This window comes from Gorilla gorilla, chromosome X (assembly GCF_029281585.2).
Source record: "Gorilla gorilla gorilla isolate KB3781 chromosome X, NHGRI_mGorGor1-v2.1_pri, whole genome shotgun sequence".
Classification (NCBI taxonomy): domain Eukaryota; kingdom Metazoa; phylum Chordata; class Mammalia; order Primates; family Hominidae; genus Gorilla; species Gorilla gorilla.
The window spans coordinates 20,359,553-20,381,626 of NC_073247.2; the positions used below are offsets into that span (position 1 = coordinate 20,359,553).

At 48.6% G+C, this 22,074-nt stretch overlaps 1 protein-coding gene across 6 annotated transcripts in view; it reads left to right on the top strand.

Moving 5' to 3' along the window:
* Positions 1 to 22,074, top strand: part of SHROOM2 (shroom family member 2) — a 161,073-nt gene that overhangs the window by 106,477 nt on the left and 32,522 nt on the right. For 3 of the 6 annotated variants that reach the window (XM_031005994.3, XM_055377015.2, XM_055377016.2), the window contains 2 exons: positions 638 to 2,978; positions 4,462 to 4,562. In XM_031005994.3, the coding sequence (XP_030861854.2) occupies positions 638 to 2,978; positions 4,462 to 4,562 (2,442 nt within the window). Of the gene's footprint in view, positions 1 to 637; positions 2,979 to 4,461; positions 4,563 to 15,646; positions 15,838 to 18,362; positions 18,818 to 22,074 lie in introns of those variants that run through there. The other 3 variants (XM_019019382.4, XM_019019384.4, XM_019019386.4) reach the window with 3 other exon arrangements.

The following is a 22,074-nucleotide window of genomic DNA, read 5'->3' on the forward strand; positions in this document are numbered from 1 at the left end:
CAGATCACTTGAGGTCAGGAATTCGAGACCAGCCTGGCCAACGTGGTGAAACCCCGTCTCTACTAAAAATACAAAAAAATTAGCCGGGCACAGTGGCAGGCACCTATAATCCCAGCTACTCGGGAGGCTGAGGCAGGAGAATCGCTTGAACCCAGGAGGCGAAGGTTGCAGTGAGCTGAGATCACGCCTCTGCACTCCAGCCTAGGCGACAGAGTGAGACTGTCTCAAAAAAAAAAAAAAAAAAAACCAAAATCAACAACAACAACAACCTGAGTTGTGGTGTGGCCACCCCTGCGCTTAACTGTTGATTGACCATAGACGTGTAAATGCAGACGTTGCCTGCCAACGATCCGGGCATCAGGCTAAGAATGTGCGCTAGGGTTGCAAGGCATCTGTTTGGTAAAAAGGCATGTAACAGGGAGGACACAGTCTTTTCAGCCTGTGCCCAGTTTCTCCGTGTCTCTACTAAAATCCAGATGTGCTGAGCTGCAACCTCAGCCTCAGCAACTTCACCCTGGGAAGTTACTGTTTGGCATTTTGGTATTTCCACAGAGGGCCAGCTGCGTCCACCACCTTGCCCTTTGCCATTGCTGTTGCTAAAGCACACCATGCCTTGTCCTTCTTCTCATTCTTGCAGTTCTTCCTCCCACGACCTGTCCAGTTCCTGGGAGCAGACGAACCTACAGCGCACCTTAGATCACTTCAGCTCCCTGGGGAGCGTTGACAGCCTGGACCACCCCTCCGGTCGCCTCTCGGTGGCCAAGTCCAACAGCAGCATCGACCACCTGGGCAGCCACAGCAAGCGCGACTCGGCCTACGGCTCCTTCTCCACCAGCTCTAGCACTCCTGACCACACCTTGTCCAAAGCCGACACGTCCTCTGCAGAGAACATCCTCTACACTGTGGGCCTCTGGGAGGCTCCCAGGCAGGGTGGCCGGCAGGCCCAGGCCGCAGGCGACACTCAGGGCTCGGAGGAGAAGCTCAGGTGTTTCCCGCCCAGGGTCCCCGGTGACAGCGGCAAAGGCCCCAGGCCAGAGTACAATGCCGAGCCTAAGCTGGCTGCCCCTGGGAGGTCCAATTTTGGGCCAGTCTGGTATGTTCCCGATAAGAAGAAAGTACCATCATCCCCACCTCCTCCCCCTCCCCCTCTCCGCAGTGACAGCTTTGCTGCCACCAAGAGCCAAGAGAAGGCCCAGGGCCCTGTGTTCTCAGAGGCGGCTGCGGCACAGCACTTTGCGGCCCTGGCCCAGGCTCAGCCTCGTGGTGACCGGAGACCAGAGCTCACCGATCGGCCTTGGAGGTCAGCACACCCGGGGAGCCTCGGGAAGGGATCGGGAGGCCCGGGCTGCCCACAGGAGGCCCACGCAGACGGCAGCTGGCCACCCTCCAAGGATGGAGCTTCCAGTAGGCTGCAGGCCTCTCTGTCCAGCTCAGACGTGCGCTTCCTTCAGTCTCCTCATAGCGGCCGACACCCTCCCCTGTACAGCGACCACAGCCCCCTCTGTGCTGACAGCCTTGGGCAGGAGCCAGGGGCTGCCAGCTTCCAGAACGACAGCCCTCCTCAGGTGAGGGGGCTCAGCAGCTGTGACCAGAATCTGGGGAGCGGCTGGCAGGGTCCCCGGCCCTGTGTGCAGGGAGACCTGCAAGCAGCACAGCTCTGGGCGGGATGCTGGCCTTCTGACACGGCCCTTGGAGCCCTCGAGAGTCTTCCCCCACCCACGGTGGGCCAGAGCCCACGCCATCACCTACCTCAGCCTGAGGGTCCTCCGGATGCCCGCGAGACAGGACGGTGTTACCCGCTGGACACAGGGGCCAAGGGCTGCTCCATGGGAGCCCAGGAGCCTCCCAGGGCCAGCCGTGCAGAAAAAGCCAGCCAGAGGCTGGCAGCCAGCATCACGTGGGCAGATGGGGAGAGCAGCAGGATCTGCCCGCAGGAGACGCCCCTGTTGCACTCCCTGACCCAGGAGGGGAGGCGCCGGCCTGAGAGCAGTCCAGAGGACAGCGCCACCAGACCGCCACCGTTCGACGCCCACGTGGGCAAGCCCACCCGAAGAAGCGACCGCTTTGCCACCACCCTGCGGAATGAGATCCAGATGCATAGAGCCAAGCTGCAGAAGAGCCGGAGCACAGTGGCTCTGACTGCAGCAGGGGAGGCGGAGGATGTCACCGGCCGCTGGAGGGCCGGGTTGGGAGGTGGCACCCAGGAAGGACCCCTCGCTGGCACCTATAAAGACCACCTGAAAGAGGCCCAAGCCCGGGTCCTGAGGGCCACATCCTTCAAGCGCCGCGACTTGGACCCCAACCCAGGAGACCTATACCCGGAGTCACTGGAACACCGGATGGGGGATCCAGACGCTGTCCCCCACTTCTGGGAGGCAGGCCTGGCCCAGCCACCCTCATCTACAAGTGGCGGGCCCCACCCGCCCCGCATCGGAGGCCGGAGACGGTTCACAGCTGAGCAGAAATTGAAGTCCTACTCGGAACCCGAGAAGATGAACGAGGTGGGCCTCACGAGGGGCTACAGTCCTCACCAGCACCCCAGGACATCTGAGGATACTGTGGGCACGTTTGCTGACAGGTGGAAGTTTTTTGAGGAAACAAGCAAACCTGTTCCCCAGAGGCCTGCCCAGAAGCAAGCTCTTCACGGAATCCCGAGAGACAAGCCAGAGAGGCCGCGGACAGCGGGCCGCACATGTGAGGGCACGGAGCCCTGGTCGCGCACCACCTCCCTTGGGGACAGCCTCAACGCTCACAGCGCAGCGGAGAAGGCAGGGACTTCAGACCCACCGCGGAGGCTCGGCACCTTTGCAGAGTATCAGGCCTCTTGGAAGGAACAGAGGAAACCTCTGGAGGCCAGGAGCTCTGGGCGCTGCCACTCAGCGGATGACATCCTGGATGTGAGCCTGGACCCACAGGAGAGGCCGCAGCACGTTCATGGGAGGTCCCGGTCTTCACCGTCCACAGACCACTACAAGCAGGTAAGCATGGAGCCACAGCCCCCTTGACCATCATCTTAACCCAAGGACAGGACACACCCAGAATGCAGTGGCTGACGCCAGGGCTACTCAGCTCCAGCTGTGCGAGCATTTACCTTTTCCAGATCTCCTAGTGTCCTCTGTGTTAGAGGTATTTGGGAACAAAGTTGACACGTCAACTTCAAGGCAGTTTAAACTGCCATATTCCCGAAAACCCACATTTTTCATTCCCGTTCTCGTTGCCACAATCTCTGGCTTTAACTGAGTTTCCCCTTAAGTAGCTTGCTCCTACCTTCATACTCAGCAAAGAACTTGGAGGGAGAAACTATGGAAAATGATAACTAACGCCTCTAACATGGAAATGTGTGGTTTATGTAAAAGCTTAAAATGACATACAGTAGCCACTTTTCAAACACTGATGGATGACCTTTAATATTTATAGTATTTGGGTTTTTTTAGTATTCTGTTTTTTATTTGCAAGTATTTTCAAGGATTGCTCTGGGACAAAATGTATTTAAAACACATTAAGTGATTGCACTTTATTAAGGTGAGAGTTTTGATGGTGAGAGTTAATGTCCAGCTTTCTAGACAACTGCATATTTCTTAGCCCTGCTTCAAAGTTAACAGTCTCTTTCTCTCTTGCACCTACCCCCTTTGAAAGCTTTTTCTCCCTATTACATCTGCACTTGCACATCTCAAAGAAAAAAAAGTTCCACAATGATAGATGCAGTTTCTTTTTAAAAGAATCCAGGGTGGGTGCGGTGGTGCATTTGCTGTTCTAGCACTTTGGAAGACCGAGGAAGGATGATCACTTGAGGCCAGGAGTTCCAGACCAGTCTGGGCAACAAAGCAAGACCTTATCTCTACAAAAAAAAAAGAAAAAAAACTTAGACAGGTGTGGCGGTGCCCAAGGAGGTTCAGGTTGCGGCGAACTGTGTTCTCACCACTATACTCCAGCCTGGGCAAAAGAGCAAGACCCTGTCTCAAAAAAAAAAAAGAACCACGAGTAATTTAATACAAGATACCTAATAAGTGCATGGAAAGAAGGCTGCTGGTTTGCTCTGTGGTGTCCCAGCCCTGAAAATCCACACAGATGCTGTGAGTGTTTATTTCCACTGTTGGATACCCTGGCTTGTGGCTATTCAGCATGACCTCTGAGAATTCCATGCTTGCTCTGTCAGGAGCAAAGAATCCCAGGCTCTGAGGAGTACTAGAGCTTGAGGCTTCACCGCTGTAATTTGTGACCAGCTGTATTTTATTTTATTTCTTTTGGCCAATTGTGCCACACGGTTTTACAGGCTTCACGTAGGAGTTGTTTCCTGCCCAGAACAGAAGTGGACGCGGGGTCTTAGTTCAGTCATCTCAATGAAATGCTTTGTAGAACTGCCCTGGCAAGGCAAACCCACAAATGAGGGCTTTCATAATCACAGATGTCCTGAGGAAGGCAGCTTGAGGACTTGGTGTCTCATTATGTTGCCCTTTGCAGGAAGCTTCTGTCGAACTGCGAAGGCAGGCAGGGGACCCCGGCGAGCCCAGAGAAGAGCTTCCCTCCGCAGTCCGGGCCGAGGAGGGACAGTCCACGCCGAGGTGGGTGAAATTTGGATTCAGAGTTACTGAAGAGGCGTCTGAGGGTGGGCTTCTGTACGGTGGGTGGGTGCTTGGTTAACATGGCTAGACGTCTGGCTTTTGCCAAACCCAAAGCGGCTGAAATCCGGCGTGATTTCTAGCATCCCTGATGTACTGGAGGTCTGGGCAGAGCCTGTGCACCCTGCAGCCCTGCCTGGAGACACATCCCAGGGCGGGGAGGCCTTCTTACACGGCGGTGACATTTTTTGGTTCTTAAAATGGCTACTGTGTTTTCCGCACGGTGAGACTGCTTATGGAGACATAATGAGAAGTCCAGTTGAACATACTGGAGCTGCATGCTTTGCACAGAGCGCCTTATGGAAGGGCAGCTTTAGCTATCTAGCACACAGCTGTGTGCCTAGCCGTGGCCTGGAAATCAGAGTTGCCTCTAAGGATTGTTAGTAAGAAAGGAACAGGGCAGGCCTTCCTAAATTGGACCTAGTTAATGAGTTAATTTTGAGCTTTAAAATAGAAATCGAGTTAGTCAACTCCCAAAGAGAGGTTTCAAGCATCTGCAGGAACTGTGGCAGCAGCAGGAGATTAGAGCGTTTTGTGCCGTAATTCCAGAATGTGCGCCGTAGCCGCTTAGTTGAGACAAGGACAGGGTTAGATTAAATACATAGTATAATCTGGGCTGGGTGTGGTGGTTCACACCTGTATTCCCAGCACTTTGGGAGGCTGAGGCAGGTGAATCGCTTGAACCCAGGAGTTCAAGACCAGCTTGGGTAACATGGTGAGATCCCATCTCTACTAAAAATAGAAAAAAAAAAAAATTAGCCAGGTGTGGTGGCAGATGCCTGTAGTCCCAGCTACCCTGGAGGCTGAGCTACTCATTCAAGCACGAGAATCGCTTGAACCTGGGAAGTGGACGTTGCAGTGAATGGGGATCACACCACTGCACTCCAGCCTGGGCAACAGAGCGAGACCCTGTCTCAAAAAAAAAAAAAATAGTATAATCTTCCCCTTCATCACACGAGGAGGGCAGGCGGAGAGTGTGCGTCTCTGCAGAAGATGTGGTGCAATCTTGTTTCAAAAAGGCGGATGGAGGGATGGAAGTAAATGCACGACAGGGTCCCCGGGTGTGGATTTTTCTGTCGCCTTGAGAATGTTGTGTGATTGCCATGACATTCACATTAAACACTGACCTCAAAACTCAAGGTTCTGTTGCAGAAATTACCAATTTAAAAGTTTGCTTTCAAGAGCCTCATGTAATGGGGTTTTATTTCATTTGGCCTTAAACAGAGCTGTTAGCCTTCTACAAGGGGATCAAATATTTATGTGACTCTGCAACGACAGGATTGATATTGTGTGTGTGCTTGTGTAGGAAGTCTCTGCAGTTACTTAACAGACTCTGAGGCTGAAACCAAGAATGCGTGGGTCAGAAAGGCCGACGAATAATCCACCTACAGAATTTAGCTGTGTCTGAGAAGCACAATTAGAGCTTTATGACTGTGGATTCCAAGTAGGTCACGTGCCGAGCACCAGCTGCAGTCTGTTTTCCAAGCCAGCTCCCAGGCCGTTGAGGCTGGCCGTGCGGTGCATCGTGGGCAGTGTTCGATGGGCTCTGCACATGCGGGCCTTGCGCTGCCCGATGCCGCGAGTGTATCATCTGTGCAGAGGGCACCCGTGCTGGTGAGAGTGTATAGCTCTGCTGTGCATGGAGGGGGTCGCCCTGAACAGCTGTCACGTGCAGGCTGTGTGTGAGTGAGTGAATGGCACTGTCGGTACTGAAAGGGTCGAGAGGAAGCGGGGCCCCCTGCTTCATTCATCAAGGCCATGTCTCCCAGCAGACTGCATAACCACTCCAAAGAAATTAGTTCCAGAAACTCTCTGCTTTTGAGCTACCAACCCAGCAATTTTCAGAATTGTTGGGTGCGGTTTTTTTTTGAGTGGTGAGGCGCGATGAAATTCGAGAATATGTAGCTTGAAAAGTTGTTTTCAACTTTTTTCAGAGACTCTTTAATTTCTGAAGGACCAGCAAGAAAGAATACACTTGAAAAATTTCAATGGAGAATAATAGAAGTCAAAGTTCAGGCAAGGGATTGTTCTTTGCCCACCAAAAAGAAAATCTAGAATACAAAGGTTTGAAGATACCCAATGTTTTGCATAAGTTTAAAATAACGTAAACATGCCTGTGTAAATCATATGAAGTGCTGCTCTGATAATCGATGCATAACAAAAAGTATGTATTGTTGTATTCTGTTTGGATAACAAAAGAATGTTGAGATAGGAATTATTTTTTGTTGTTGTTGCTCATGTGAACCGAATAGAGATAACATTTTTTGTGAAGTTCAAGATCCTATGTTAATATAAAGACAAGTAGGACAGATTGAAGTGATGATACTTTTTTTTTAAGTTACATGATGCTTCAGAAGCTCAGAGGAGATAGAGCAAAGTGATTTCTGGCTGGGTTATGGGAGAAACAGGTGGCGTTTGAGCTAAAATAGAACTGAACCTGAGGGAGCAGACCCAGCACGTTTGCTTCCCTCCAGCTCTTCTGTCCTGAACAGCCCACCGCCCCCCAGCCCCCACCCCCACTGCCATCAGAGGCTTCACCTCAGAGCCACAAGCTCAGGCATCATAGCCAGCTGGAGCCTGCTTTGGGGAAATGCTCTCTCCTGCTGACTTGGGGCCCCTTGAATGCTGCGTCTGTTTCCTAGTGTGGCCATAACAAACTCCCCAAGACTGGGGGGCTCAAACAACAGAAGTGGATTCTCCCACAGTCCTAGAGGCTGGAAGTTCCAGAGCAAGGTGTGAGCAGGGCTGGTTCCTCCTGGGGCCTCTCTCCTAGGCTTGTGGATGCCGTCTTATCCCTGTGTCCTCACAAGGTCGTCGCTCTGCACATTTTTGTATCATTTCTTCTTATAAGGACCCCAGTCCTATTGGATCAGAGCCCTCCCCAATGGCCCTAATTACCTAATTTTACCTTAATTACTTCTTCTAAGGCCCTGTCTTCCAATACAGTCACATTCTGAGATACTAAGAGTTATGGCTTCAGCACATTGATTTTGTGGGGCACAGTTCAGTCCCTAACACTGGGAGAAATGTCCCTGCTTCTCCATTCTACCTTTATAGTAACCACTTCTACCTGCTGTCAGCTCTCTCAGGAAGTGTCATCCTACCCTTGAGCTGATCAGGCTTTACGTTCATGACAGATGTAAAAGCCTTTAAGATGAAGGGAAGAGGGAGCTGTCACCCTGTGGGTGGCACAGAAGAGGGGCATTTGGCAAAACCTGACTGGAAGGCTTTTTGAGAAACCTGTCTGGAGGGTTCCTTGGCACCATGCAACTGAAGGCTGACAGCTGTGCACACCTTCTGGTTCAGTCAATCCATCTTTAAGAGTTTACCTTGAAAGTGGACATCCACTGCCCCATGAATGCGCTAACCTCTTCAGACTGGGATGGTTGGGCAGGGGGACAGTGACTCTTAAACTCACATCACGGATGTATTTGTACACCTTCACTATTCCTTGCTGTCTGCTGGGCTGGACTGTTGGCTCCTGGAAGACGGGATTTTACTTTTTCATTTCTCAGTACCCTGTACCTGACATAATTCCTGCACAGATTACGTGCTCAACAAATGGTTGGATGGATGGAGGGACGGTGGATGGACAGATGGGTGGATGAGTAGACAGATGGATGGACCAGTCCTCAGGTAGATAGTTGGAGGGTGGGGAGGGTGGGTGGATGAGTAGTTGGATGGATGGAAGGGTAAGTGGATAGATGGATGGATGGATGCATGGATGGATACATGGATGAGATGTAGGGATGCATGGATGGATAGATGGATGAATGGAAGAGTAAGTGGATGGATGGATAGATGGGTATGTGGATGGATGCAGAGGTGGATGGATGGATGGATGGGAGGGTAAGTGGTTGGATGGACGAATGGAAAAGTAAGTGGGTGGGTGGGTGGGTGGGAGGATGGATGGATAAGTAGATGGATGGATGAAAGGGAGGGTGAGTGGGTGGATAGATGGATGGATAGATGGGAGGGCAAGTGGATGGATGGATACATGGGTGCATGGATGGATGGAGGCATGGGAAGGTGGATGGATGAGTGAATGGGAAGATAGAAGGATGGGTAGGTGGATGTATAAGCAGATGGATTGGTGGCTGAATGGATAAATACCAGGCTGACCTTCCTTGAGTTAGTCTTTCTTGATTGTGGTGAATAATCTTTCCATATTGGTACACTGTGTGTCCTAACATTTTATTTAGAATTTTAGTTTACACACTAGTAAGTGAAATGGCCTTTATTTATCCTTCTGCACTAGCATGGCATTTGGAATCAAGAAGACATAAACATCTCAAAATAAATTTGGTAGCAGAGATTTGTTTTTGGTATGAGATTTTAGACCTTGTAGGAAAGTTTAGAGGTACCACATTTGTTCGTTGCTCCTCAATTTCGAGAGGCCTTGGGTGAGGACTGTGTTCTGGGTGGCTCCAGAGACTGGCACTGAAATGAGATCTGGGGGCGGCCCTCTGGAGCTGTGGGTGCTGGCAGTGTCTTCCTTCTGTGCCTTCTTGCAGCCACTTCCGCCCCCGCCTGCAGGAGCCACTGCCAAGCACTGATGAGCTGGCACTGACCTCAGGCTTGTATTTTGTTGGGACAGATGGGAGGGGAGGCAAAGAATGAGAGTATATCCTAAATCCCAATACCAGCTGCAAAATTAAATGCATACGAAATAGAGCTCTTTAGGGAAAAATTTGCTTTCATATAATATTTATAAACAAGCTAAATGAACCTGAGGGTCATCTTCCTGGATGTTTTCCCTGAGAGGTGACTTGGTGTACAGAGATTCATGTGAAGACCAATTTTCCATTTACAAAACAAGCTCCTTCATGTAGATTTCAGAATAAGTAACAGAGATTTATCATCCAAGCTCTCCCCCTCATTTGTCACTTTAGGGCAGATGTTTGCTTTCCCTGGCCTTCAATTAGCTCAGGGCAATTGAAGCTTTCCATTCTGAGCTGCTGTGCTAGGTAATTATGAAGACTGTGCTGGATCGGGTCAGGATAAAAAGGTGAAACTTGATCTTGGAATTTTGTCGGGGCAGAGCCCAGCATTCTGCATAGCTTTGTACAGTGTAGTACTGCATGCTGAGCAGAAAGGTTCTTGTGCAGGGAGTACTGGCGGATGTAACACCCTCACCCCAGAAGGGATAAATGGTAGCTGTAGGAGAGAGACTGTGGCATGGGTCTAGCGGGCTTCTCTTTATGTCTTTTTTTGATGTTGTTTTTTGAGACAGGGTCTCGCCCTGTCACCCAGGCTGGAGTGCAGTAGTGCGACCTCTGCTCACTGCAGCCTCCACCTCCTGGGCTCAAGTGATCCTCCCACCTCAGCCTCTGGAGTAGCTGGGACTATAGGTGCACACCACTATGCCAGCTAATGTTTGTATTTTTTTTGTAAAGATGAGGTCTCACCGTGTTGCCCAAGCTGGTCTTTGAACTCCTGGGCTCGAGCGATCCACCCATCTCAGCCTCCCAAAGTGCTGAGATTACAGGTGTGAGCCACCATACCTGGCCTTGTTTTTATGCCTTACTTTGCAACTACAATTTCCCCTTATATTTATACCCATGGGGACTTTAAGAAACCCAGAACCAAGACAGGCGGCCACCCGTTTGTTTACTTTTTGGTTTGGTCGCGTGATTCTACATTATTTAGAAGGAATAGCTTTCAGGTGATAGTTTATGGTTACAGGATTTCGGCTAAGGAGGAGAAGCGAGAGCAGGGAGGCAGATCCACAAAGCCCTCGTGTGGAGGGAGAAGCGTGCAAAAGGAGGGTGAAAGTGACCAACGCCCCAAGATGCCAGAGCTGAGGGAAGCCAGAGGGAAATGCAGAGGAAAATTTAACTCAGGCATCTTAGTTCTAGATGGGGCAGGTAAGCAGTCTTCTACAAACAGAATTTGTGTCATTGAGCAGGGCACAGTGGCACATGTCTCTAATCCCAGCACTTTGGGAGTCTGAGGCAGGAGGATCACTTGAGTCCAGGAGTTCGAGACCAGCTGGGGCAACCTAGCAATACTCCATCTCTACAAAAAATACAACAGTTGCTGCCCCGTGGTTGGGTGCCAACATACATAGCTGTACTCGCACAGGATCCTTGATCCCTCGTGTGACTCCTAGGCTGTGGCCTGACACTTGCCTTTCCAGAAGAATCCAGCCCTGTGGAAAGCTGCCCCTTTGTTTCCCAGCAGCCCCATCCCTGGAGCCCCCAGCGGCCTCTCTTGGGGGAGAGACTCCCGTAGCGCGTGCTGACGTGGCAGCCCTGCTCCGCTCTGTCTCTACTCTGGCCTCCTTTCTTGTTAGCTGGCTGCGTTCTTCAAAGCTCTCAGCCTCTGGGCTGACCTTGGCTGCGTTCGCATGTTACGGGATCCTTTGGGGCTTTCACCTTTCTCCAGAGAGCTACCTGGAAACATAGATGTCCATTCTCCCCTTTAGCTTCTTCCAGCCTCCATTCCTCTTGGCTGTGTCCTAGTCCAGTCCCCCACCCAGATTGGGCTGAGGTGACACAGACATCCACCCAGAAGGCTGTACAGATTGATAACCGATTGATTCATTCAAAGGGTCTTGCTCTGTCACCCAGGCTGGAGTGCAGTGGCACAGTCATGGCTCACTGCAGCCTCAACCTCCAAGCTCAAGCGATCCTCCCGAGTAGCTGGGATCACAGGCATGTGCCAGCACACCTAGCTAATTAAAAAAACAAAAAAAAATTTTTGTAGACAAGGCCTTGCCATGTTGCTCAGGCTGGCCTCAAACTCCTGGCCTCAAGTGATCCTCTTGCCCCAGCCTCTCAGAGTGCTGGGATCACAAGGGTGAGCCACCACACCACACCCAGCCAATGTGTTCATTTTTAAAGTTTGACTTAAGAGTCCCATAGATTCAGTGTCTTATGTGGCTGTTAGGTCCTTGCAGTTAGTCTCAGAAATCGATTTAGCTCATCTGTTTTCTGAAGGCCCACACATTTGAAATAAAAAAGGAAATAGTTCTGAGTCACCTCCTTCTCAATATAAATAGAAAATGCATTCAAATATTCCCACAAGTTTTGTGTCTTTTAAATCTGCACAAACCCAAAGAATTCCTAGAGGAGGCCGCCAGAGCTAGCAGCACGTGTCAGGTCTGCATCCCACCGGGCCAGCTGAGCAACCCACTTCAGGCCCCTGCATACCACACAGCTCACCACCGCCTCCAACGCCAGGAGAGTCCAGAAGGCCAGAGGGCGAGGGAGGACTGACGCGTGGGCGGTGACGGCGCGGGAGCCAGTGATGTATTTCTGCTTTGGGCTTTCTCACACGTGGCACTTGGAGCACATCCTTGGGAACATGTCTGTCCTCTTTGCCAGTTTAAATTTTTGTGTGTTCGTTTCCATACTAGCTCTTAGAATCAAAATCAAGTGTTGTGGATGGTGTGCAAGACCATGGCTGTGTATGTGTGTGTGGGAGTCTCATTGACCACAGTGCTGACACAGTTTCCCTTGGTGGAAGTAAAGAGTAAGTTCAGGACTCCCCTGTAAATGATGTGCTCCCCATGGATGAGGGACAGGAAGAACATCAGGGTACCGTGCCAGCAGAGCTCTGTGCCCTGTTAGTCGAAACAAAAGTGATGGCTGAGATGAGTCCTTCTGTGGCACCCAGGAAACTTTGATAGCTGGGCCAAGAAGCAGCGGCACTGCAGTGCCCTGGGCCGCGAGCCTCGTGGTTCATGCTCAGCAAAGCCACATCACCTGTCATATAGACCTGACATCAGCTTTACAGTTTTGCTTGCATATAACTTGCAAATTTCGTTTTGTGTTTTATAGCCTAAGAACCATTAAAATAAGGAAACAGATTTTATATAGAGACATTTAACAGTCTAATAAAAAAAATAAAACCACATATTGTGTGATGCCATTTATATAAAATGTCCAGAAGAGGCACATCCGTAGATAGAAAGTAGATTAGTGGCTGCCAGGGGTTAAGGGGGGAGAAGTGAGGGAGAGACTGTTCATGGGCATGGGGTTTCTTTCTGGAGTAATGAAAATCCTCTAGAATCTGATAGTGGTGATGGTGACTGCTGTGACTATACTAAAAACTACTGAACTGTGCTGTTTCAAAGGGCACATTTTATGATATATTTTATCTCAGTCTTTAAAATAAAACTCAACACTGGGAATCCATAAGAAAACTTTTTTTAATTTAAAATGGGTCTGTCACGCCGGGCGTGGTGGCTCACGCCTGTAATCCCAGCACTCTGGGAGGCCAAGGCGGGTGGATCACCTGAGGTCAGGAGTTTGAGACCAGCCTGGCCAACATGGTGAAACCCTGTCTCTACTAAAATGTTAGCCAGGTGTGGTGGCAGTCACCTGTAATCCCAGCTACTCAGGAGGCTGAGGCAGGAGAATCACTTGAACCTGGGAGGCGGAGGTTGCAGTGAGCCAAGATCGTGCCATTGCACTGCAGCCTGGGCAACAAGAGTGAAACTGTCTCAAAAAAATTAAAATAAATAAATAAATAAAATGGGTCTGTGCATTAAGTGGCTGTAGTTCAGAGATTGACGAAGTTTGCGGAAGATAAGATGATAAATATGTTTGGCTCAGAGGAACATAGTGTCCCTGCTGCGACCACTCAGCTCTGCCGTGATAGCGCAAAAGCAGCCACACGGTGACCAGGTTGCCCTCCCTGCAGGCCTGCTAAGAGGACTCTGGCTAGATTCCAGCCCTTGCTGGTCCCCCTGGCGTTGGGGCAGGGGGGAGGCGGGCAGCATCCCTACTGTCCCACCGGACCCAGCAGCCACAGGGGCCTTTCACTTCTCCACATTCCTTCCTGCCCTGCCCTAAAGCAGGAAGCAAGACAAGGAAACCTCTGAGTCAGGTATGTGGATGTCCTCTGCAGAACTCGCCTGGTCCCTTCCTTCAAGTCATTTGTTTCTTTCTGTGAGTCAGCCCTGCCTCCTGTTTACCAGGCACAGGTAGTTTTACCTGTGGCTCCCTGAGCAGAACTGGAGTCGGTGTAACACAGGCTGTGTCTCTGAATAGAAAGTCTCCACACTGCCGTGCCGCTCTCTACTCTGTGTTTGCCCACTGTGTGCACCAGAGCTCCCTCCCGGCTCCCCTTCTCCTAAGCAAATCCCATACACCTGCATCCCATCCTTCCTCAGATCACTTCCAGAATCGTCTGCAGAGTTTGGGTTTCATGGTTTGTGAGACACTCTCAAGCAGCTCACCCAAATCGGGTGGTGTCAGATGGTAAAGGGTTGAGGGATCTAGGTCGGGGTCACTTGGAAACAAGTTCCTGGGGGAGCAGAGCAACTTTCTTCTCTACTTGGAAGAATATGATAAAGCACCCCTAGACTCACTGGTTTTGAGTTCTAGGAAAGCAGATATTGATGACTCAACAGAGGAAAGGATTGTGTAAACATTGCTTTAGTCAGGGGTTAGCAAACTATGGTCCGCAGGCCAACTCTGGCCCCCTGTCTGTTTTTTTAAATAAAGTTTTATTGGCATGCAGCCACATCCATTTGCTCATAGGCGGCCTGTGGCTGCTTCCTCTCTATAATGGCAGAGAGTTGAGTCATTGCAACAGATCGGATGGCTCCTAGAGCTGAAAATACCTGCCATCTGGTCCTTTACACAAAGGTTTGCTTGCCAACCATGTTGGGCTTAGTGGAGGGGTGTAAGGAATGGTCTTACATGAGTGTGCTTCCAGCACAGGGAGCATGGAACCCAGTGGCAGTCTGTCTGGATGTTTTCAAAGAGGCTTCTTTGTAATAGTTCATGATTATCTTGCAACATGATATCCATCTCCCCATCCCTAGTGTGGTTAACTTGGGGAAGTTTGCTTTGTCCAAGTAGAGGGGGCTGTGGCTTGTTCACAGCCCAAGAATGCAGGAGCACACAGGATGCTGTAGCATCAGCTTTTCTGACTTGTTAGTGATAGCCTGGGTTAGGGAAGGTTGTCCTTGGACCACATGGGCTGGGCATGCCCCTCAATTCATGGAAAGTGACTCAGAAAAGTTCAAGGTTTCACCAAGGCTAAGAGGTGAGGAGGAAGTTCTTTCAGAACATAAGGGTACTAGGGTGGTGATTTCATTCTGTTCTTTTTTTATGTGTGGACTTTTTCAAGGGCACAAATGTTTTGTGTCAATTAAAAGCAGATTTGTATGCATTTTGTTACAATGATTATGATTTTAAAGTCTTAATAGTATTATACTATACAATCTACAAAAAGATTTGAGCATCTTATAAGCCCTGATAATTATGCCTCGCTCTAAGAAACATGGGTATCTGGAAAGCCACATTATAAACTTTAATATTATAAATGTGCTTTCTGTTTAGAAGGAATTCTTGGAGAGTCTCCTTTAAGAGTGGATTCCTAGGCCAGGCACAGGGGCTCATGCCTATAATCACAGCACTTTGGGAGGCTGAGAGGATTGCTTGAGCCCAGGAGTTCAATACCAGCCTGGGCAACATAGTGAGACCCCATCTCTACAAAAAAAATTTAGCTGGGCATGGTGGTGCACCTGTAGTCCCAGTTATTTGGGAGGCTGGGTTGGGAGGATCGCTTGAGCCCGGGAGGTCAAGGCTGCAGTGAGCTATGATGGTGCCACTGCACTTCAGCCTGGGTGACAGTGAGACCCTCTCTCCAAAATAAATAAATAAATAAATAAATAACAAAAATAAAAAAACAGGATTCCTAGAGCACAGTCAGCATGCAGATCTTGTTTTCTAAGGCTTTTCTCCAATAAAAGGAACCAGGGCTCCTCAGAGGAATGACTGAGTCTAGGGTTGGAGCAGGGACTGTACAAGATGAGCCTGGAGTATCTTATAGTGCCAGAAAATAAGCGCTCAAATACACCCATAAGTAAACCCAGCGGTGACAACAGTGTGGGTATGTCATAGGGACACAGGAGCCAACAGTGACCAAAGGCAGAACAAATTAAGCAGCAAAATTAAGTAGTAGTGGATTATAATCCAATATATAAAATGAATCCACAGCCCAGACTGATACGCAGGATGGTTGAATAAATTAACAAATGAAGAATAGAGAAATCTGCTGTGCAGAAAATTGCAAATACTTTATGTAGCTACTGTGCCCTTAAGGAGGTGGAGCATAGCTCCCCCGCTCAGTGTGGGCTGCCAACAGTAAGCTCCCTCCAAAGAGTACAGTGTGGCAAAGGGGACCGAGGAGAGGAACGTCACAGTGGAGAAACTGGTGTATACCAACTTCACCAGGCTATCAGGGTCAACGTTGACAGGTAAGTCACGTTGACAGCATGCCCCTTGATATCATAGGATAACAGTGGCACTTCACTTCCATGGTCTCTCTCCCAGAAGTCCCAGGCTAATCATAAAAACACATCAGACAGTTCCCAATTGAGAGACATGCTGCAAAATGCTGGAACAGACCTCTTCAAAACTATTAAGGTCATCAAAAACAAGGAAAGCCTGAGAAACTATCATAGCCTATTCAGGCTGCTATAATAAAATACCTAAGATTATATGATTTATAAACAGCAGAAATGTATTTGTCACAGTTCTGGAGGCTGGGAAGTCTAAGATCGAGGCACTGGCAGATTCGGTGTCTGGTGAAGGTGCTTTCTGGCTCACAAATGGCTGTCTCTCTGCTGCGTCCTCACATGATGGAAGGGGAGAGGGAGCTCTCAGGCGTCCCTTTTATAAGGGCACTAATCCCATTCGCAAGAGCTCCATCCTTATGACCTCATCACCTCCCAGAGGCCCCACCTCCTAACACCATCACCTGGGGGTTAGGTTTCAACATAGGAATTTGGGGGTGGGGGGACACAAGTGTTCAGTCTAAAGCTATAGCACCCTCACAGCAAGAGGAGTCTGAAGAAGCAGGCCTGAGTATGATGCAGTACCTGGATGAGGTTCAAAGACAGAAGGAGAACATTGAATAAACAGAAAATTTGAATAAAGTGTGACCTTTAGTTAATATTAATGTACCAATATTGATTCATTAACTATGACAAACACATCCCATAGTAAGTCAGGTGTTAATAATAGGGGGAAGTGGGTAGAGGGCATATGGGAGCTCTCGCCTGGCTGTTGCAATTTTTTAGTAAATCTAAACCCATTCTAAAATGAGATGCTGGCCAGGCGCAATGGGTCATGCTTGTAATCCAAGCACTTTGGGAGGTTGAGGCAGGAGGATTGCTTGAAGCCAGGAGTTTGAGACCAGCCTGGGCAACATAGCAAGACCCTGGGCATGTGCAGTGGCTCACGCCTGTAATCCCAGCACTTTGGGAGGCTGAGGCGGGTGTATCACTTGAGGTCAGGAGTTCGAGACCAGCCTGACCAACATGGTGAAACCCCGTCTCTAATAAAAATACAAAAATTAGCTGGGCATGGTGGCGTGCACCTGTAATCTCAGCTACTCGGGAGGCTGAGGCAGGTGAATTGCTTGAACCCAGGAGGCGGAGGTTGCAGTGAGCTGAGATGGTGCCACTGTGCTTTTGCCTGGGTGACAGAGTGAGACTCCATCTCAAAAAAAAAAAAAAGTATAATGAAATATTTATTTTTTACAAATTTTTATGTAGAGACCAGGTCTTGCCATGTTGCCCAGGCTGGTCTCCAAGTCCTGGGCTCAAGCAATCCTCCCGCCTCGGCCTCCCAAAAGTGCTGGGGTTATAGGCGTGAGCCACCACACCCAGCCCTATAATAAAATATTTAATCAGCCATCAGCTGATTGCTGTTCCGTGTGTGGCCTGGCAGTATGTGTTGAGCATTTGAGAAAAGGTGATGGCCCGGGGTGAATGGCACCCTCTCTTAGAGACAGTAACATGTACTTGGTAAAGTAATACGTGAAGATGAAAAGTACTGGAAAGAACACGGGCTTCGGAGTTGAAGACACAGGCTGGAATCCTCATTCTGCCTCTCAGTGTAAGTGTGTCAGGTCCCCCAAGCTTGCTGACCTCACGGCCCTGGATCATGGGGATGTGCAGAGCAACCTTGCTCGCAGGCTTATTTACATGCTTAAGGGATATAACATTAATGAATCAGCACAGTGCCTAAGGTCAAGTGTCGATATGGGGGAAAAAAATCTAAAATAGCAGTGATACAGTATAGGCTGCAAAGCAGCATATGTTATTTGGAGAAATGAGCAAGAGTTGGAAGTAATTGCTATGAATGTAGAAGAGGGTGACAGGAACAGGTTGGAAAGAGAAACTCCGTCCTGGTGGCTAAGCCCAGGATGTGGGAGGGTGGGATAGGGCTGTGAGGCGCAGCGGCTGGCGACGCTGCTTCCTGGAGGGGCTGTGGTGCTGAGGTCTGGGGCTGCATTAGGAGGGAGGTGGGGCTCAGGGACTTTAAATACAGATCATTGTGAAATGGTTAATTGGGAAAGTCAGGTCCAGCCTGCCTTTGTCTTCCCTGAGTGCCTTGCACACACTCAAACTTCCGGAAACGCTTGTTAGTTGCTTGATGGGTTACATTCCTGATGAGTGTGTAATCAACCCAAGAATATATGGACATAGAATAGGCTGTTGAATGTTTTCTTTTGCCTCCTTATGGTTGTGGAGTTGAACTGTGTGTCACATATGTTATAGGATTATCTAGCATCACTTAATAGAGAAAGCTGTAACATCAGTGCAGTGGGCTTTCTATATTTCCCCGTTAAAATATAAGAAGTGCTGGGCACAGTGGCTCACACCTATAATCCCAGCACTTTGGGAGGCTGAGGCAGGAAGATCACTTGAGCCCAGGAGTTGGAGGCTACAGTGAGCCATGATCATACCACTGCACTCCAGCCTGGGAGACAGAGCAAGATCCTTTCTCCAAACACACACACACACACACACACACATAAAGGAAGACTGCCCCCCAAGCCTTTTGGGGTTTTAAATTACAAGACACACACACATACACACACACACACACACATATAAAGGAAGACTGCCCCCCAAGCCTTTGGGGTTTTAAATTACAGACTTTTGGGGTTTAAGCACTGAGGTGTTGGGAATGTTCCCCACTGAGGCAAGGAGTTGCTGATGAAGTGATGGGAAATGCAAGCGGAGCCTTGAGCCGTGGAGGTGAAGGTTGACGGAGCCTGCGTGAGCTTGCCCATCAACAAGACAGCAGGCACAGACAGGCCAGCTGTTGTGAGCTTGGCTTTAGGACTCCATTCAGTAGGCAGGAGGAGAGCTGCAGCAGAGGCGGGCTGTGGGTCCCTGAAGCACATCGCTGCCTTCACAGCTGGGCGAGCTCTCATCCAGCACGGTAAGCAGAGCCGGGTAAGGGACCTCTGCGTTTGCTCTCGGGGCACTTCATCCCAGATGGGACCGGTTTCAGGACGCCTGTGCCATTTGTTAGGGGTTTGTAGTTCCCAGTGGCTCTTTTGTTCTGCTATCTTGAAGGGCAGGTTGCTTGTCAGCTCACAATGCTGTGGGTAAGGTCTGGTGAGGTCGGCGAATGTGTTCTCATTGTTTATTCTTCTGCCTGAAGATGAGAAATAATGCAAATCAGAGTGCAGATTCCGGCTCGAGCTCCACAGGCGTGCACGTATGTGCAAGAGCATGCTCGCCGGTGCTGCATGTCCTCGTGGATGCATGCAATTTTTGCAGCTTTGGGATTCACGGTTAGCTGAAAGCACATTGGAACTGGAAGGCGGTGCTCTTAACACCGTGTTCTAGGCTGGAAGCCGTAGAGCCATCATCTGCTCTGATGGGACTGCAGCCCTTGGTATGTGGGACCCTTGCTCCATGTGAGTTCTGCAGATGGGTTCCCCGAGGGAGCTGGCTGGAGGACGCCAGCATCGCATGAAGACCTGCCTGCCTCGTTTGCCTTTTGTTTTTCAGTAGCAGTAAGAAACAGGCATTCTCACTACTCAGGCATTGAATGCGGACATTGAGAAAAAATGGTGAGTCAGCTACATCCTCAAGAAAAAAAAAGCAGCGAAATCAGGTGTGCATGTTTAGTCATGAGAAATGTTCCCTGAGTGCATTTGCATATAGCCTGCTAATTGCAGTGAGATAATTTAAATAGAGAAAATGGAATCACCATGGTTCTTAGCATTTTCCAGTTCTTTTATTTTGCTCTTTGGTGTGATTGTGACAGTTTAAGGGTTTTACTATACATGTGCTTTTTTCCCCCCTTTTATGTTGTGATAAAAGAAAGAGATGATTAGTTTTGGCTATATTTCTAAATGGTTGGAATGCCTTTGCTTTACTAAAGGAGGCTTTTGTGTGTGCAGAGGGTCGATGGCATTTTCACAGGGAAATTGATGCATAAATGTGTTTGCACACACAGGCTCTCTCTTTGGTCTGCATTTACTGACTCACAAGAGTAGGTGTCATTTTGAAATGCATGTTTTTAGCGGTTGTGCTAGTTGAAAGGTAAAAAGGCAAGGGAGTTTGAAGAAAGGTTTTTGGAAATCTACCTGGTAGCACTTACAAGTAAACAGCCTACTGCCTCGTAGATGGTCTTAAGATTTATAAGATGAATGGAAAATAATATTTTAATGTATCATATAAAAAAGCTGAAGATTTGGTACCAAGTTGATGAATGGTTGGCATATTTCTTTTTATTACAGAAGAGAACCTTTGAGGTCATACTCTACAAGTATTTCATATTATTTTATTGCAGAAAAACATTGCATGGGTGGTAGAGGCACATTTCTTTCTTTTGTCACACATAGTGGCAAAAACATTTTATACTTTGTCCCTTTCTGTTTCTCCGCCTCCACCCGCGCCCACCCCCCTGCCCCCCTGCCCCTCCCACCCCGATCACCACCAACCCAAACCAACACCATACCTCTTAAGGAAAAAAATTGCAGGGGAATTCTCATCTACAGAGGCATGAACAACACACACAAAAGTGGTTTTTTATAGAGTGCTAGGAATAACCATACACGTTGGTGTCAAGCATATAGGCTGCAGAAGGCTCTATTGCCCAGCCAGAGGGACAAATGACCCTGGTGAATGCACGCTGACTGCTGCTTGTTTTGCATGGGCTGGCTGCTCTTCCAGAGTCCGCCTTTGGATTTTGGAGGTTGAGGAAGGAAGGGAATATTTTATGTGGCCTTTGGAATACATTTACTTTACACTACCTTTAATTTTTTACCTCTCATATGCATTAAATTTTTAAGAAGACCAGGGTAGGGGAGCAGTGGGAAGAAGCTGATGTCTTGTATCCACCCATCTTTCCCCTGTCCTCGGGCACTGATTTCCAGCTGGCTTTTCCTAGAGCAAGTGAGACAGTTGGGTCATTTCTGGAAGGCTTGTAGACATCCTTGGATGTCTGAAGAGGTCCTAGAGTTATTTACTTATTTACCTTTAAAACATATTTGCAGACACCTTATTTAAAATTCCTGAAAGTTCACAGTGCCTCTTCATATGTATACCTTGGGTCCTACTATGCGGTTACCATCTTGATTTTATAATAAAGCAAACTGGGGGCGGGGTGACTAGATTCTCACAACCAGTTAGTGAAGAGCCTTCATGGGGCAGCATGGCTGATTTTCAGTCTGGTGGGCTCCTGCGGACTAATGGGTCGAGGTCCTCCAGGTAAGGCTGAATGTAGAACTGGCCCAAGAATTCCTAGTTATTCTCTTAGTAACTTTCACATCCCTTATCCAGTTTGCTGCCAGTGCAGTGAGAAGGAATTTCAGTTTGGACTTCTGGGAGTGAGGTACAGAAACCCGTTAATCAGGCAGAGGCAGCATGTGTGCTCCTCAGCCTGCGTTGGTGTGGCTTGTGAAGCCACCTAAGCATTCTGACCCTCCATTTCTTCATCCATAAAACAAGGAACACAGATTAAATTATTTCTTATTTAAAAATTATTTATTTTTTATTTTTACCATTACCTTGATCTTGAAGTTTAAATTATTTCCCAGGTCCCTTCCAGCTGTAGTCATTTTTGGTTCTTAGGGAGAGAAGCCAGGGACTCAAATTTCCCTTCAGTCATATTTCCAGCTCTGTGGGGTGATTTGTGGCTGCACTGTTTTGCTCATTTGCCGTCATTATTTCCAGGAACAAAAGCATATGAATATATATGAGACACACGCACAGGGGTAATAGCTTCGATATCCATTTACAAATAAAATCAGCTCTGTCAGCAAACTCAATTTTCTGTCAACAGGGCTTTGTTGATGGGAATGCCCTTGACAGCTAAGCCTACTTCGGTCTTCTTGTGGTAATGCCTCATAAAGCCACTCACTGCCAAGGTGCTCTTGGGTATAACTTGCATAAAATTTGTTATAAAATTATTCTGTTAAAAAAAATCTAGCTGGCGGACCCTTAAATGTACTTGGAGGCCATTAAGAGTGGAAAAGCTAGAAATTCTAGGAAAATTTTCACCATTTATACACGTGTGTGTGTATACACATATACATACCCATACACATATGTGTACTACACACATTTTCTATAGTAATTATGCATATAAAGTTAATGTCATGTACAACAAATATCTGAAGTCTATTGGATAAACAATCCATTTCTGATTCTGGTTCAGCTGAGTTAGAAGATAGGCAGGCA